Source organism: Vipera ursinii (assembly GCF_947247035.1).
Source record: "Vipera ursinii genome assembly, chromosome: 3".
Classification (NCBI taxonomy): domain Eukaryota; kingdom Metazoa; phylum Chordata; class Lepidosauria; order Squamata; family Viperidae; genus Vipera; species Vipera ursinii.
The window spans coordinates 69,038,185-69,052,311 of record NC_139516.1 but is presented as its reverse complement, the minus strand read 5'-3'; the positions used below and the strand labels follow the sequence as shown (position 1 = coordinate 69,052,311).

General features: G+C 40.1%; 1 protein-coding gene across 2 annotated transcripts in view; it reads right to left on the bottom strand.

The window, feature by feature from the left end:
• Nucleotides 1-2,115: 2,115 nt before the first annotated feature.
• The window catches only part of DNAJC6 (DnaJ heat shock protein family (Hsp40) member C6), a gene marked incomplete at its 5' end in the record, with an annotated part of 46,236 nt that continues 34,224 nt past the window's right edge, over nt 2,116-14,127 (bottom strand). The window contains 7 exons of one of the 2 annotated variants that reach the window (XM_083357829.1): nt 2,116-2,294; nt 4,685-4,861; nt 5,254-5,399; nt 6,387-6,653; nt 9,267-9,401; nt 10,548-10,609; nt 12,563-12,719. In XM_083357829.1, the coding sequence (XP_083213955.1) occupies nt 2,193-2,294; nt 4,685-4,861; nt 5,254-5,399; nt 6,387-6,653; nt 9,267-9,401; nt 10,548-10,609; nt 12,563-12,719 (1,046 nt within the window). In that variant the 3' untranslated portion in view covers nt 2,116-2,192. Of the gene's footprint in view, nt 2,295-4,684; nt 4,862-5,253; nt 5,400-6,386; nt 6,654-9,266; nt 9,402-10,547; nt 10,620-12,562; nt 12,720-14,127 lie in introns of both variants that reach the window. The other variant, XM_083357830.1, reaches the window with a different exon arrangement.

Genomic DNA, 14,127 nt, shown 5'->3' with positions numbered 1-14,127 from the left:
ATTCTGCAAAGAATAAATACAAATCAAATGGACTGAGTTCTTTGATTTTTTTTAATATATACAGATCTTTTAGACTATTCACAGTTCAATGGGCTTACTGCAGATTTACAAAAAAGAAAAAAGAACTCTTGATACACCTGGATAAAAGTGTTATTTCCTGATAGCATCAAAAAGAAAGGAGAGGAAACCTTATCTGGGTTTTGATCGCATAGCAGGTCTCATTTTCATGCATAAAACACAGCAGTTAGAGGAGGTGTTTAAGCTGGATAATTTTCCATGATGCTGAACTAGGATGAGGCTTAAGGATTGCTTTGTGTCTCACACAAACTTGTAAAAATAATAAATTTGATACACTAAGCTAATCATTGGCATAATTTCCAAAATGTTTGCTATATTAAATCTATTTATATACAGCATCATAAGCATCTACAGGTCGAAATAAAGGAGTAAAACCATTCACAGGAACATAATTCACATTCCAAAATGTTTTTTTTTAATAGACAAGCACATACTTGATCAAAACATTTCATAATATGTTAATAAATAACATCCAGTTTGTTATATATTTTTTCCAAACGTCTTAAATGTCTTGTATATATAAAAAAGGAGAACTTGGTGTTTTTGATTCACATTGGCAGAAAATGGCAATAAATAATGGATCGATACAACAAAAAGATGGCATGTAATATAAAAATAAATGTAGGCTGGTTGACATGCTGTGTCTGCAGAAAAGGGTTTCTCACTAGAAAATCAGAACAAAAAAAACCCAGATTGTCTTAAAAACACTAAATAGACAAAAGATTTTCACATTACCTTGACATTCCTCCCTTTAAGAAAGAGTGAAAACTTCTGCCCATCCACTAGCCTCCTAGTGAAAAACACAGACAATTTTCCTCCACCCAGTGTTTTTTAGACCTATCTCTGAACAGCTTTATAGGAGATAGGCAGTATAATAGATTCTAGTGTGTGACAGAACTGTTGTGCTACCATACATTCAATAAATGAGAAATACAATTTGCAAATGTCACTTCAGGATCAATAATACTCAGTCCAGGTCTACATAGTTGTTCCTGCAAGCTGACATAATGACAGCTGTTGAGGAGGAAACAATAATGCATAATTGCCTGTGACTGGATTTCATTCAGGAACTACCACTAAATAAAATTGCCATTATGTGTTTCTCTGCAGAAAAAGTACTATGTAAAATTAGTTTTGTAAGAAGGTGAAAAAAACACTTTTATCTTCATAGATACCATACAGATGTTTGTATTTTATTGCTTTTTGAGCCAATATACCTGCTGTAGGTAAAATGCCATCATTTGAATAAGGTACAAAATAAATTATTTCCAGAGGCTTAGAAGGTGAGTATGTTGCAATCAGGTTGTATTAAAAATGATCTGGGAAGCGTATGTTTGACTGAATTCGATTAAAAATTTGGAAGAACATAACTAACGGAAAAGTCAAGGATTCACCTGTACGTAAGAAGATAATATATCTCAATTGGAAATTTTAAAAGCTTGCAATATAACCACACCCACAGTTTCTATTAGTGCTGAACAATTACATTGTGCTACTGATTTTGATATCATCTCCAAGAGGTTTCTGATTTAATATAATAATTTAAAGATGCAACTCCAAATTTAATTATTGTGTAGAATGTCTGCTTAAATCTGAAACTTGAAATACAATACAATGTGTAAGGCTGCAATAAGTTACCAGCGACATAATCCAGTTATTCAAAATATAATAAACAAGTTAAGGGCCAATTGGGATACGAAAGAGGGTATTTTAAATAACTGCATATGAATGAGGATGTAGTTTGAGTTAGTTCTGGATACAAACTTCAAAATCAAGCCACACCCAAAGTGGTACAGAGTCCCTTTTGCTAAAGGCAAAGAGACAATTTCATCTCACTTGTTCCAAGGCAAACAATCCTAGTTTACTACTAGAAAGCCTGTTTCAATCTGAAAGAACATTATAGATCAGTCCCAAGAACTCCTTTCTTTTTGCATCTGTAATTCATAAGGATCAGCCTTTTCTTTTGTTCCTCTCCATGAAGAATTTTTTTTTAACTGGGCTAGTATTAATACTTTTACATCTCCAGCCAGACTTCAGCTCAGCTGTGAAAATCATGTGGCAAGGAACGATACAAGCACTAGTACAGATCTACAGCAACGTCTGGAGGGGGGATGCTAATACAAAGGCTTCTGACCCTGGTTGTCAAATTCTGACCAGGCGTCATTGAGCTCCATAAAAATCATCTTTGCATATTGTTCATATGGCTGTCCGGTGGCCTGGAAGAAAAGCAAAACAACAAGCCTCGTAAGTACAAAAATCTGTTTGGAAAGTACGTACACACAAACACACACACAAAAATCCAACAAAAATTTGGGTTTGCTTAGGCAAATCCATTTTTCTCCATAGTTTCTTAATTTTATTTTATTTTTTATTTTTAAAAAAGACTAAGTCTAGGGCAGGGGTAGGCAACCTCGGCTCTTTTATGACTCATGGACTTCAACTCCCAGAATTCCTGAGCCAGCCATGCTGACTCAGGAATTCTGGCAGTTGAAGTCCATGAGTCATAAAAGAGCCGAGGTTGCCTACCCCTGCATCTAGGGCTTCGTTTTGTACTAGTCACCTCAGGTGAAAGGGTTTTTAGGTGATGGGGGAAACTGTGAAATGGTGGAACCTCACTTTATAAAAAAATACAATAAAACCAAAGGAGAACTAGAAACCTCGCAAGAGAAATGTGCGTGTGAGAGAGAAAGAGTGAGTGAGTGTGTGTGTGAGAGAGGGAGAGTTTTTTTAAACATTCTGCTGTGGTATGAACCAGTAAAGTTTGACTTTCAAGGCAAGAGTAATACTGGCTATGGTATTGCTTCAGTTACAGTAACAGAAAACTTTAAATGATATAAGAGCAAATACTAAGCATTGAAGCCCGCCCTTCCTCCATAAAGTGCCCCATGAAGTATGAAGACTAACCTTAAGCTAACTAAAGCCTTCATCACAGACTGACAGAACCCCTCCAGATAAGGCAATAGGAAAACTTTATTTCAGAAGGAGAGCCCCAAGGTCACTGTGAAAATGAATAAGGATTTGTAGAAGGTGACCTTGTCTATTTATGTCCTCCAAAAAAGAGTTGAACAACCAGGCAGTGCAGATAAAACCATAGATTTATTCCGTGACAAACAAATAGAGGGTGGGTTAAGTCTTGTTTTTGAAACGTAGCACAAAGCTGCATTATTCATTTGTGGAACACTGCACATTTTATCAAGTTTGATTATCTCAGAAAAGTCTTACTTATCAAAGCAACAAAGAAAGGACAATAAAATTAATGTTGCACACTTTCGATTATAGTGGGATTGATATAGGTTGTACATGTTCATTTATGCTAAAGAAATACTTGTGCTAAAGACTCATTAGCTAGCTAACAATTGCCAATCAATGTAGCCTTAATAGCAACAAAAAAATGTTGTTTATCACAAAATCAAACCTGGAGTCCTTTGTGTATTTATTCCTAAACTGGGGCTATTAGTTTTTCAGATCACACTTTTTTAAAAATTAAAAAAGTCATTGTGAGGATTAAAACGCAAGAAATATTTTTTCTCCTCCCCCCCCCCCCACTTTAAATGAAACCTATTGGAACTTTCTAGACTTTTTTAATATTGAAAAGAGAAATATTGCAAGTTATCCTGAAATTTCACACCTAAACTATCTCTCCCCTTCCCCTCCTTATAGGACAATCAATTTCAAGTCTTCTCCCTGGGTTATGTAGATCTAGTATGAATGAAAGATTATCAAGATGCATTGTATATAGCCAACAAACCATCTCATGTACATCAGGGGTTCCCAAACCCTGGTCCGTGGACCAGTACCGGACCACGGTGTTGTGATTCAGGGTCAGCCTGTGGGTTCGGCATTTGTGTCGGATGATTCAGAGGAGGAGGAGGGGGATGTTGGAGAGGTTGCTGAGGGGGTTGGAGAGCTTGCTGATGAGAGCCCTCAGCCAGGCCCCTCCCACCTGGTCACGACGCAGACCCAGCTGTGTGAGCCTGACAGCGTGGATGAAGATGACCCACAGCTGGCCCTGTTCAAGGACACCCGATGCAGGAGGCAGTCAATCAGGAGTAAACAGAGGAAGGCAATGGGGCACCTCGGAAGGAGGCAGAGAGAAGCCACGCCCTGAACTGTATAAAAGGGGAATGCGTGGGAGGGCTGGTTTGCTGAAGGCAACCGTTTGAATAGTTCCTGTTTCATGGTTCATGTTTGCTCTCTTTGCTCTGTTTATGTTTTTATGTTAATAAATTTGGCAGGCTTAGTTCCAGCCTCTTGCCTTCTTGTAAAAAGGGTTGTCCCTGCCTTATCTGCAGGGCCGGTAGCAGGCTGGTACAGAACAGACGGCATGCCAGCAACTGGTCCGCACAAACAAACAAAGCCCCAACCGTGTGGTGCAGGCAGCACACAAACCCACCTACTCTCCGGTCCGCGGAAAAACTTTTCTCCACGGAATCGGTCCCTGGTGCCCAAAAGGTTGGAGACCTCTGATATAGATGGTTTTAATATTTTAAAGTAATAATGGTAACAGCAATGCACAGTTGTTTGTGTATCTGAAGTTGCCTGCAGCAATACACAGAACTAGAACATTAGTTTTGTAAAACATGAATCCCAAGACATGGTTTCTTACTTTATCAGGATGAACAACAAGTACTGCTCTCCGATAAACCTTTTTCACTTGTTCTGGAGTTACAAGATCAGCCATGCTCACAGGTTTCCATTTCGTTTCTCCTTCCCATAGCACTGTATGCATGGTAGATAACAATGCTCTTATATTTCTCTCTTTCCCTTCAATCCATTCGAGGATCTGTGCAGAGAGATAGCAAACAGCTAAAGAGGTGGATGTAAATTATTCCTATTACACTAAATGTGCTTAAGACTGTTTCAAAATTCCAGGGGAAAAAAGATTATTTCATTATATAGAAATCTCAAACTACTCTCCTGAAGCAGGAATAAATATATAAATTTGAATTTTAAAATGGAGTTTCAGCTCTCTATCCCCTCCTTTCTACCATCACTATCACTATGTGGATGATAACATTTTGAACTTATAAGAAAAGAAACAACCAATGCAAAACATCCTGAGAAGCTGCTATAGCATATTGACATTATTTATGTATGGCATACATAATTAATACTGCATCCTAAGACACCTTTGAAACTTTAATTTAAAAATTTCTAAACTACCCCAATGCTTACTTTTAATTTTTCAGGATCCATTTCTTTGGCCATTTCTTCTTTTCGCATCTCTGCTATTGTTCTGGGAGTCTTTTTGTCTCTATGAGCATTAAAACCTTGACCAGACAAGAGATCCTCAAAATCAGCAGACAGTTTGGGCTTAGAATCTGAATAATAAAATAAAAATAAGTATTATTATTCCTGATTTGAGATACTGGAATATTTCTCTGAGACGATCAAATTACTGCACCACAGAACTTAAGCCAAACAAGGTAATACATGGGCCTCTAGAACACAGAAAAACATACTTTCTCCTTCATTGCTAATGTTGTAAGCAGAGCTTTCCCCAACAGCATCTCAGTGGAGATTCAACTACCGATCTTTTATGGAAATGTATATAGGTAGTCCTTGACTTACAGCCATTTGTTTAGTGACCATTCAAAGTTACAACAGCACTGGAAAAAAGTGACTTATGACTGTTTTTCACACGTATGATTGTTATAGGATCCCCATGGTCACATGATCAAAATTTGAATGTTTGGCAACTGGCATGTATTTATGACGGTTGCAGTGTCCCGGGGTCATGTGATCACTTTTTGCGACCTTCTGACAAGCAAAATCAATGGGGAAGCCAGATTGACTTAACAACTGTGGCAAGAAAGGTCATAAAATGAGGCAAAACTCTCTTAATAACTCACTTAGCAATGGAAATTTTGGGCTCAATTTTGGCTGTAAGTTGAGGACTACCTGACATTTATGCCTTTTCTAGCCTATCCATCTGAATAAGATTCCTCTTCTTTGATTTACCAGATATGCCCATTTTGGGCTTAAACTCGCTCAGCAGTTCAAATAATATGAATCTAATTTTCATTTGCATCTGAGAAGTTCAGCTCTTTTAAACTGGTGAACGTGAGGTAATTAATTTTTTTAATTATAAGTACGATGCTGTAAAATGGTATAGCTGGGTTTTGTTATTCTCTTTCCACATCTAATGAAATTTATTGTAGAATATAAAGTCTAGTTTAATTTCAGACATGTCACTTATATCATAGTTACCGGTAACGGAGACTTGCCATGAAAATACCACACTTCGTAGTCTACCAAGCAACATATTTGTATTAAAATATAGTTCAAAAAAGTAAAAGTTCAGTTACCAGAACTGCCCGATCCTTTTCCACGGTCATTTTGACCACCAGGCGTTGCAGAAAAAGTCACATTATAATTCGGCCTATTTTGCGGAGAAGAATGAGGCATACTTTGTTGAGGTTTAGACTGGGTTTGAGGCCTAGGGAATCCAGAGGCCTGTGGCCAGCTGCCACCTCCCATTGGTTGGGGAGATGGTTTCTGTGGTGATCCCATAGGAGGAAAAACCCCTCCCATTCCTGTAGGTGTATTGGGTTTGCTGGCAAAGGAAGGACAACCTGGAACGTGAATTAAAGCAATTTATTAATGCTATGTTTGGCTTAGTAAGCAACCAGAATGAGAATTGCTACACCTATAACCAAGTATCAAGTCTTGGGAACTGTAAATAAAATACATTTCCAAGATTATAAATGCTAAAAAGTATTGTACCCTGCAATAGTATATAGGCACACAGATCTTATAAGACAGGGGTCCCCAACCTGTGGGCCACAGTACACTGCCAGGCCGTGGCCTGCTGGCCACTGGGCTGCAGGACAGGCGGCCAGTGCACACACATGTGCTTGCACACACCCTCACTTGTGCTAGTGCCATGCCGTGCCATGGGGTGCAAAAATAGGATGCCGCGCTGCGGGGCACAAAAACAGGTCAACGGCGTCCAACGGGGAGCAAAAATGGAGCACTGTGTAAGAACAGGGCAAGGCTAGCGAGTATCACATGGGCACCAGTACCACCCCATTTGCATCGTGCACATGCTCGCAGCCCTGTTCGCATAAAATGTTGCCCCCTCCCTCTCCCTCCGGTCTGCCAACTGAGAAAGGTTGGTGACCTCCGTTATAAGACATATTTCCTAATAGATTTGGGAATAAGAGTGGAGAATGACTGTACCCTTCAACTTCTCCAGAACAAATAAATTTATATGTCCCATTACTTTCAACTGCAGGAAGAAGTTGTGGTTGACCGACTGCTTGGGGTGCGGGTGGGGATCAAAACAAAAAGTCATCCAATCAACTCATAATCAAGAGACTTGTTCATCATATTCAAGGCATCATTCTATTCATTAAGAATATATTTTAAGACATCATCAACTGTAATCCTAATGCTACACTTTTTGCTTGCATCTTTATATCATTTCCCTATTGCTGACTTGTGGCATACGCCCTGGCATAGCTGCTGGTGTGAGCCAACAAATGGAGTGAGGAAAAAAGGAGGAACAGCTCAGTCCTGGGCTTGAAGGCTATCTATGTTGTCGCTACTACTCCTTCTAGGCAGGCTGATATGAGGTGTAGAGGCAGCAGGCCCATTGGTCCAGTCTGATATATGGATGTTGGGGGAACTACAGCCCTGGGGGAGAGAGATAGCACCCACCTCCAAGTTTCTGAGGGACATGCTGCTGGTCAGATTGCAAATGAGAGGGAGGGAGGGAGAGAGAGAGAAGAAGAAGAAGGAAACAACAGGAAAAAATGCTGAGTAAAATAGGGTAGTTGGAGACAGAAGCTGGACAGTGAAGTCTTGTGGACGTGCAGAGCAGTCACCAGTTGGGGAGAGAAAAGAAAGGTCCCTGGAAGAAGGGAAGTGAAGGCACAGAGAGAGGACATCTTCCCCAAGCCTCAAGGCAGGAAGGAAGGAGGTACATGGGTTATGGGCAAAGCCCTCTGAGGAAAGGACTAGTCCAGGGGTAGGCAACCTTGGCTCTTTTATGACTCGTGGACTTCAACTCCCAGAATTCCTGAGTCAGCATGGCTGGCTCAGGAATTCTGGGAGTTGAAGTCCACGAGTCATGAAAGAGCCAAGGTTGCCTACCCCTGGACTAGGCAGAGTATTCCTGAGAAAGGTTCTTTGACCAATGGAGAAGCAGTACTGTAGATGAATAGATACAGAGGAAAGTCAAGCCATGCTGAGCATCTTACAATAAATCAAAATAAATTCCTTTCTTTTCATTCTCTCTTTCATAATCCCAGAAAAGGGAGAGGACGCAGGGAGCTAGAGCTTAAAAAGGGAAGGAAGAGGGAGGGACGCTTAGGAGGAAACCTGACATTGAGTGAGCACTGAAATTGCTGTAAATAGCTGCTGCAAATGGCTTCCCTGTAAATAGTGAAAAAAGCAGAAAGCTTCCACTAATGCGTGTGCGTGCGCGTGTGATTTCCACCTCCAGTTCTAAAAGATCCCCATGACACTGTGAGATCAATAAAAAAAGATAATAACTACTGTACAAACAGCCATGCCACAGCACATCAATTATCTATTTGGCCCTGATTTGGCCTGATAAACCAACAGAAAACCAATCCAGGAAAGAGGGACCTTATTTCAACATCAGTGGGAAATTTAAACAAACGAGGCAGCAAACAGGAGAGAAAAGTATAAGTGTAGTTGGTACTATCCTAGTAGGCTTTAAAGGTTAATGAAAAAAAATGGGGGAAAGCTTTTTATAAAAGGCGTTGGAAAGATCTTGGAAAAAATGGACAATTCCATACATTTTATGATCAGTTAATTGGGTTGCAGTTCATGTGCTTACTTATTTCCTTAATTGGGTTGGTTAAGATGGGCAATTCTTCTCATACAAAACCAAAGCTGCGATGGTAGATGGAATGAGATATGTAACTTCTAATTGCTCAACTTTTAGATAATGTACTGTTGAAGATCATCAATCAAACTATTCATATGATATAATCTATTAGCATTAGAAGAGCCCCCAATAACTTAACATTTGTCTAGGGCTCCGTATTAGACACTGAGTGCTGGGAAAGTGGCAGCATTTTGTTATCTGCCATTCATGGGCTGACTATGGTTATTCATTCTGGAGACGCAAGCAACAGACATTAATAAGAGCATGCTGTTATATGAACATGTACTTCTGAATACACATGTCTTTTGGCGTGCAATCATTAGTCAACCTGCTAGATTTGCACCAAGAGTTCCCAAGTCAGCAAAAGGATCCAGAGTTTGTGGTTTAGCTTGATGTGTAGGGGTGTTGTGCACTGATCCTGTAGGGCTGGAAGCAGTTGATTTGCTCACCATACCTAGATGATGTAAGAAGAGGAAAAAGCAAGTTTATTAAATCTAATTGAATAATATCAGAGCTAAAAGTAGCACAACCCAACTGCATAAACTAGTTGGTTAGCTCAATATAAGCAAAGCATATCATTAATATAATTGGGAATATGTCTTTCTACAAGGTCTGTGTTGAAGATATATTCAAACAACAGCATTGAACAAGTCTCAACAAAGCACCAAATAACCTTCGACAAACTAGAGTAGAAAAAATAATATCTAGATTACTTTTTCATTAAATTATGCTATTACGTAAACAGGGAATAAAGAAGTTAACTTGGCTCATGTAGTATAAAAAAGGCTTTTGACAACTAGATAAATATAAATAAAAGCATGTATAACTTACAGTACACATGCTTTTGTAAAATCTCTGTAATACATCAATACTTTTCTGGATGTAATATTTTTATATTTCATTAGGACTTCTGCAACACCTTTGGGCAGTTCTTGTTCAATATTTAAAGTTAAATGTGTTGTGTCCATTGAACAAGCATATTTCCAAAACTTAAGTAACAATTGACAGAGGTGGATCCCCTCTTACATTCCTGATAGGAATCAAACTGCCACTTCATTTAGACAGAGTCAGTTTGGTGTAGGCGGTGAAGGCACCAGGCTAAGAAGTAGGAGACAATACGTTCTAATCCTGCCTTTGGCGTGAAAACAGTTGTGTGATCTTAGGCCAGTCTTTCTCTCTCTAGGATGAAAGCAATGGCAAAATACTTCCAAAAGTCTTGCTAAGCAAAATACAATGACTGGTCCTGGCAATCACCAGGAATCAATACAAATTTGAAGGCACCCTCCACCCCAAATAGCGCTATGTACTATGTCATCTTGAGCTTTTGAAGGGAAGGTGAAATATACATCTTACAAACAAATAACTACTTAGAAACTGATGATGAATGTCACAGTGAACACCTTTCACATAAATCATCTTAAATATGTTAATTATTAGTCTAACTGGCTCAAGGTGGACTCAGCCTTCCATCCTTCCTTTGGTTAAATAAGGACCCAGATTGTTGGAGGCAATATGCTGGCTCTGTAAACCACTTAAAGAGGGCTGCAAAGCACTAAGTGCTATTGCTATACATCATCTTAAACATATTATATATTAGTTTCAGACAAACCTGATTTACTAGGCCATTCCCAGTCTCCTGAAATATCTGGCTGAATGGAAACAGTGGGTGTACTGGAAGAACCTTAAAAGATAAATATTGCCATTTAGCAATATTTTTAAAATAGTGGTATAAAAAGTTCTCCGTGCATTTGTTTTAGCGTTAAAATCCAGGTTCATGAACTTTACATAGGAGGAAGTTGTCATGCAACCCCTAAAGACTGTCATGCAACAATGCCTATTAAAAATGCTTAAACCACATGTAGCCAACAGGTTCCTAATGGATATCAGTGCACTAGTATGTTCCCAATTCCATATCACTTATTTAAAAAAAATACAAATTTCAGTGCTGCAAAGCAAAGTGTTAGCCTCTAGCAACTTATTTATTTATTAGAATTCATGAAGGCTAAAATTATACTTATTTACTCAGAAGAAAGCATTGCCTCCTTCAACCATTTTTGCATCTTCCCAACTGTATAAAGTAGGAGGATGGACAAAATTGTTCTGCAATAACATTTGAGGGAACACAATTCCCAAAATATTAGCTGTGTTGACTATTGTGTCCAGGTATTTTTGGACCTTAGACATTTTAGATTTTTATTTTTTTTAATCCTTTCCTTGTCCTTAATGGTGGATGCCCTTGCTATGATAGTCTAGAGTCGCAGGGGTAGGCAGCCTTGGCTCTTTTATGACTCATGGACTTCAACTCCCAGAACTCCTGAGCCAGCATATCTGGCTCAAGAATTCTGGGAGTTCAACTCCATGAGTCATAAAAAAGCCAAGGTTGCCTACCACTGGTCTAGACTCTAGGACTGTGGTGGCGAACTTATGGCACGGGTGCCACAGGTTACACACAGAACCCTCTCTGTGGGCACGTGCGCCATCGCCCCAGTCCTAGAACTTCAGCTGGGTTTTATAAACCTTTTCGCTTTAGGCCTTCGCTGCCGTGTGCAAAAAAAAAAGGTTCAATTAATCAATTTCAACTTCTTGCAGGAAAAAAAAAGATCTCGCAAAGTTGGAATTGATTGATTGAACTTTTTAGTCCCACCCAATCTGCTGTTACCACCGCAGCCACGCCCATCCAATGGGCCACACCCACCCAATGGGCCATGCCCACCCAGCACCCGAGGATACATAAGTGGGTTTTGGGTTGCAGTTTGGGTACTCAGCCTCTAAAAGGTTCGCCATTGCTGCTCTAGTACAAACCCTGGAGGGGATCAGGTGTGCATAACCTCATTCTGAAATATTGGTGGGGTCAATTATCAAAGAGGCCTTGTGTTTGAACTGGAGTTCTCAATATAGAAATATCAGTTGTGCCAATGACCAGCTAATAATGCCAATGGATTATTAACCACCAGATAGATTTTTTTCCATGACATTGGGTGAAAAGCAGAAGGCAGCCATGGAAAAATTGGAAAATAAACACTTGATACTGTGTGTATGAAACAGGTTTCTACTTCATGTTAACAGAAGACGTCAATGACTTAAATGTAAGCAATAATTTCCTCATGCAGCCATGCCACTTCGAGTGTCTGGGAAGTGTCTGCCATGGTTGAGCTGGATCACTGATGATGAACAGATTCCACATTTTTTACAAATAAAATTACAGTCTTATTCACATTTTTTTAAAAAAATATAAGTTCCCCCCAAAATGCTTACTAATCACCCAATGTTCTGCTGCTTGACTTGCCAACAATTTGAACTCTATGGTTTGTTATTCTTAATGAAATGAACGTGGATATTTTACTGCTGAACAGATACAGAAGGATCCAATCTGGGTCAGTCACCAGAGAGAAAAGTTCCTTCAGGATGGGCTCCAGCATGCATCCAAAAGCTTGGAAAACTAAACTTCTGGTCCCGATCACCAACCCAGATTGAATCCTGCAATATTATCCTGGGACACATATATTTGCCTTCATTCGTGAACAGATACTGTTCACAGCACCTTTGCAAATAGCCCACATTTCAAGAGGGAAAAGGTTGGTACCATTCATCACTTTTTCTCCTAATTCAAAAATAAAAGAAGACATCGTACCCATGCTAAAAGGATCCCCTTGCATTGTAGGTGAAGGACTCCTTGTCGCTTGAAGAAAAGGATCACTTTTGGCATTTGATGAAAGGAAAGAGCCTAAAAGATCTGGGACAGGTTGCTTAGGACTACCCCCAAATGGGTCAAAGGCGGTTGCTGGAAAAAAAATAGTTACATCTATTCCAATAGTGGGAATATACTTACATTTTAAAGAAATATTGTAATATTCTTAACTTTACATAAACTGTGTCATTAAGGTGAACCATTGCCAAAGCAAGTGTCACAATTCTTTTAATCCAATGTAAAAATGGAGAGGGAGATCACAGTAGCCATTAGGTTGCGAAAAACAACAGTGGACCCATGCTGTGGTGATGATAGATGACCCACAACTTTCAGCAAATACTTATCAAGAATGCCTGTTGCCACATTAAAAATAGGCAATTCAGATTGCATAGGTAAACAATTATATGTGCAAGGGCACAGGATGTGCCAGTAGGTGTCATAACATATCCTGCTCCATTGGCATATAGTATACAATCAGGCTAGAGAAAGAAACCAGGTAAATAATAGCTGGCTAGCATTACGTCTAGTTAATAGAATTCACAATTCTTTTCAAAAACCAAGTGACCAGAGTAGCAATAGATGAAATCAACGAGAGCCTAATAAAGCATTCCTTGTTAAAGATGGATTTTTTTTTTCATCTTGTAATCCTGATTCTCTCCTAGCCATCCTCCTACTAGTGAGCACAGCACAAGACATTGTGGGCTGTCCCCTGACACCACTGGATGACATCGCCAGGGCTCGTTGCCTTGGAAGAGTGAGGAAGATTCTCAGGGATGACTTACACCCTGGACGGTATCTCTTTACTCTCCTACCATCCGGTAGGACAGACATGTCAAACACAAGGCCTGGGGGCCGGATCTGGCCCGCAAAGTGGTTTCATGCGGCCCACGAAGGCATCCTGGAAACAGTGAGGGAACGGCCCCCACTGCCTTGGCCCTGGCCCAGAGACCCTCCTTCTGCCAGAGACCCTCAGATCTGTCCCACTCCTGCCCAGGCCCCCATAGGCACCCTTGATGCGAACCATGTAGAGCTGGCCACGCCCACCCAGTAGGCCATACGCACTCTAGCCACGCCCACCCAGCAGGCCACGCCCACCCTGGCCATACCCACCCGGCCCCCTGAGGGCAACCGCAATGCTGATGCGGCCCTCAATGAAATTGAGTGTGACACCCCTGCGGTAGGAGATATAGGAGTATAGCCAACCGTACCAACAGGCTGAAAAATAGCTTTTATCCGTGGGCTGTTAGGCTTTTAAATGGGACATAATCTCTGTGAACTTATGCAGAATTGACTTGGGAGGCCGGTGTGCGATGTAGTTGGTTCACATAGTGTGGTGGGATGGAGGGTTTGTTGTCACTGTGTGTTGGGGGGAGAGAGCACGGGGGGGGAGGCTCAGCTAATCTCAATGTACACATGTTGTACTTTGACAATAAAGGTTTATTATTTATTAAAGGATTACTTCTTGGGATCAAAACAAGAAAATGTATGGTTCTGAACTGGA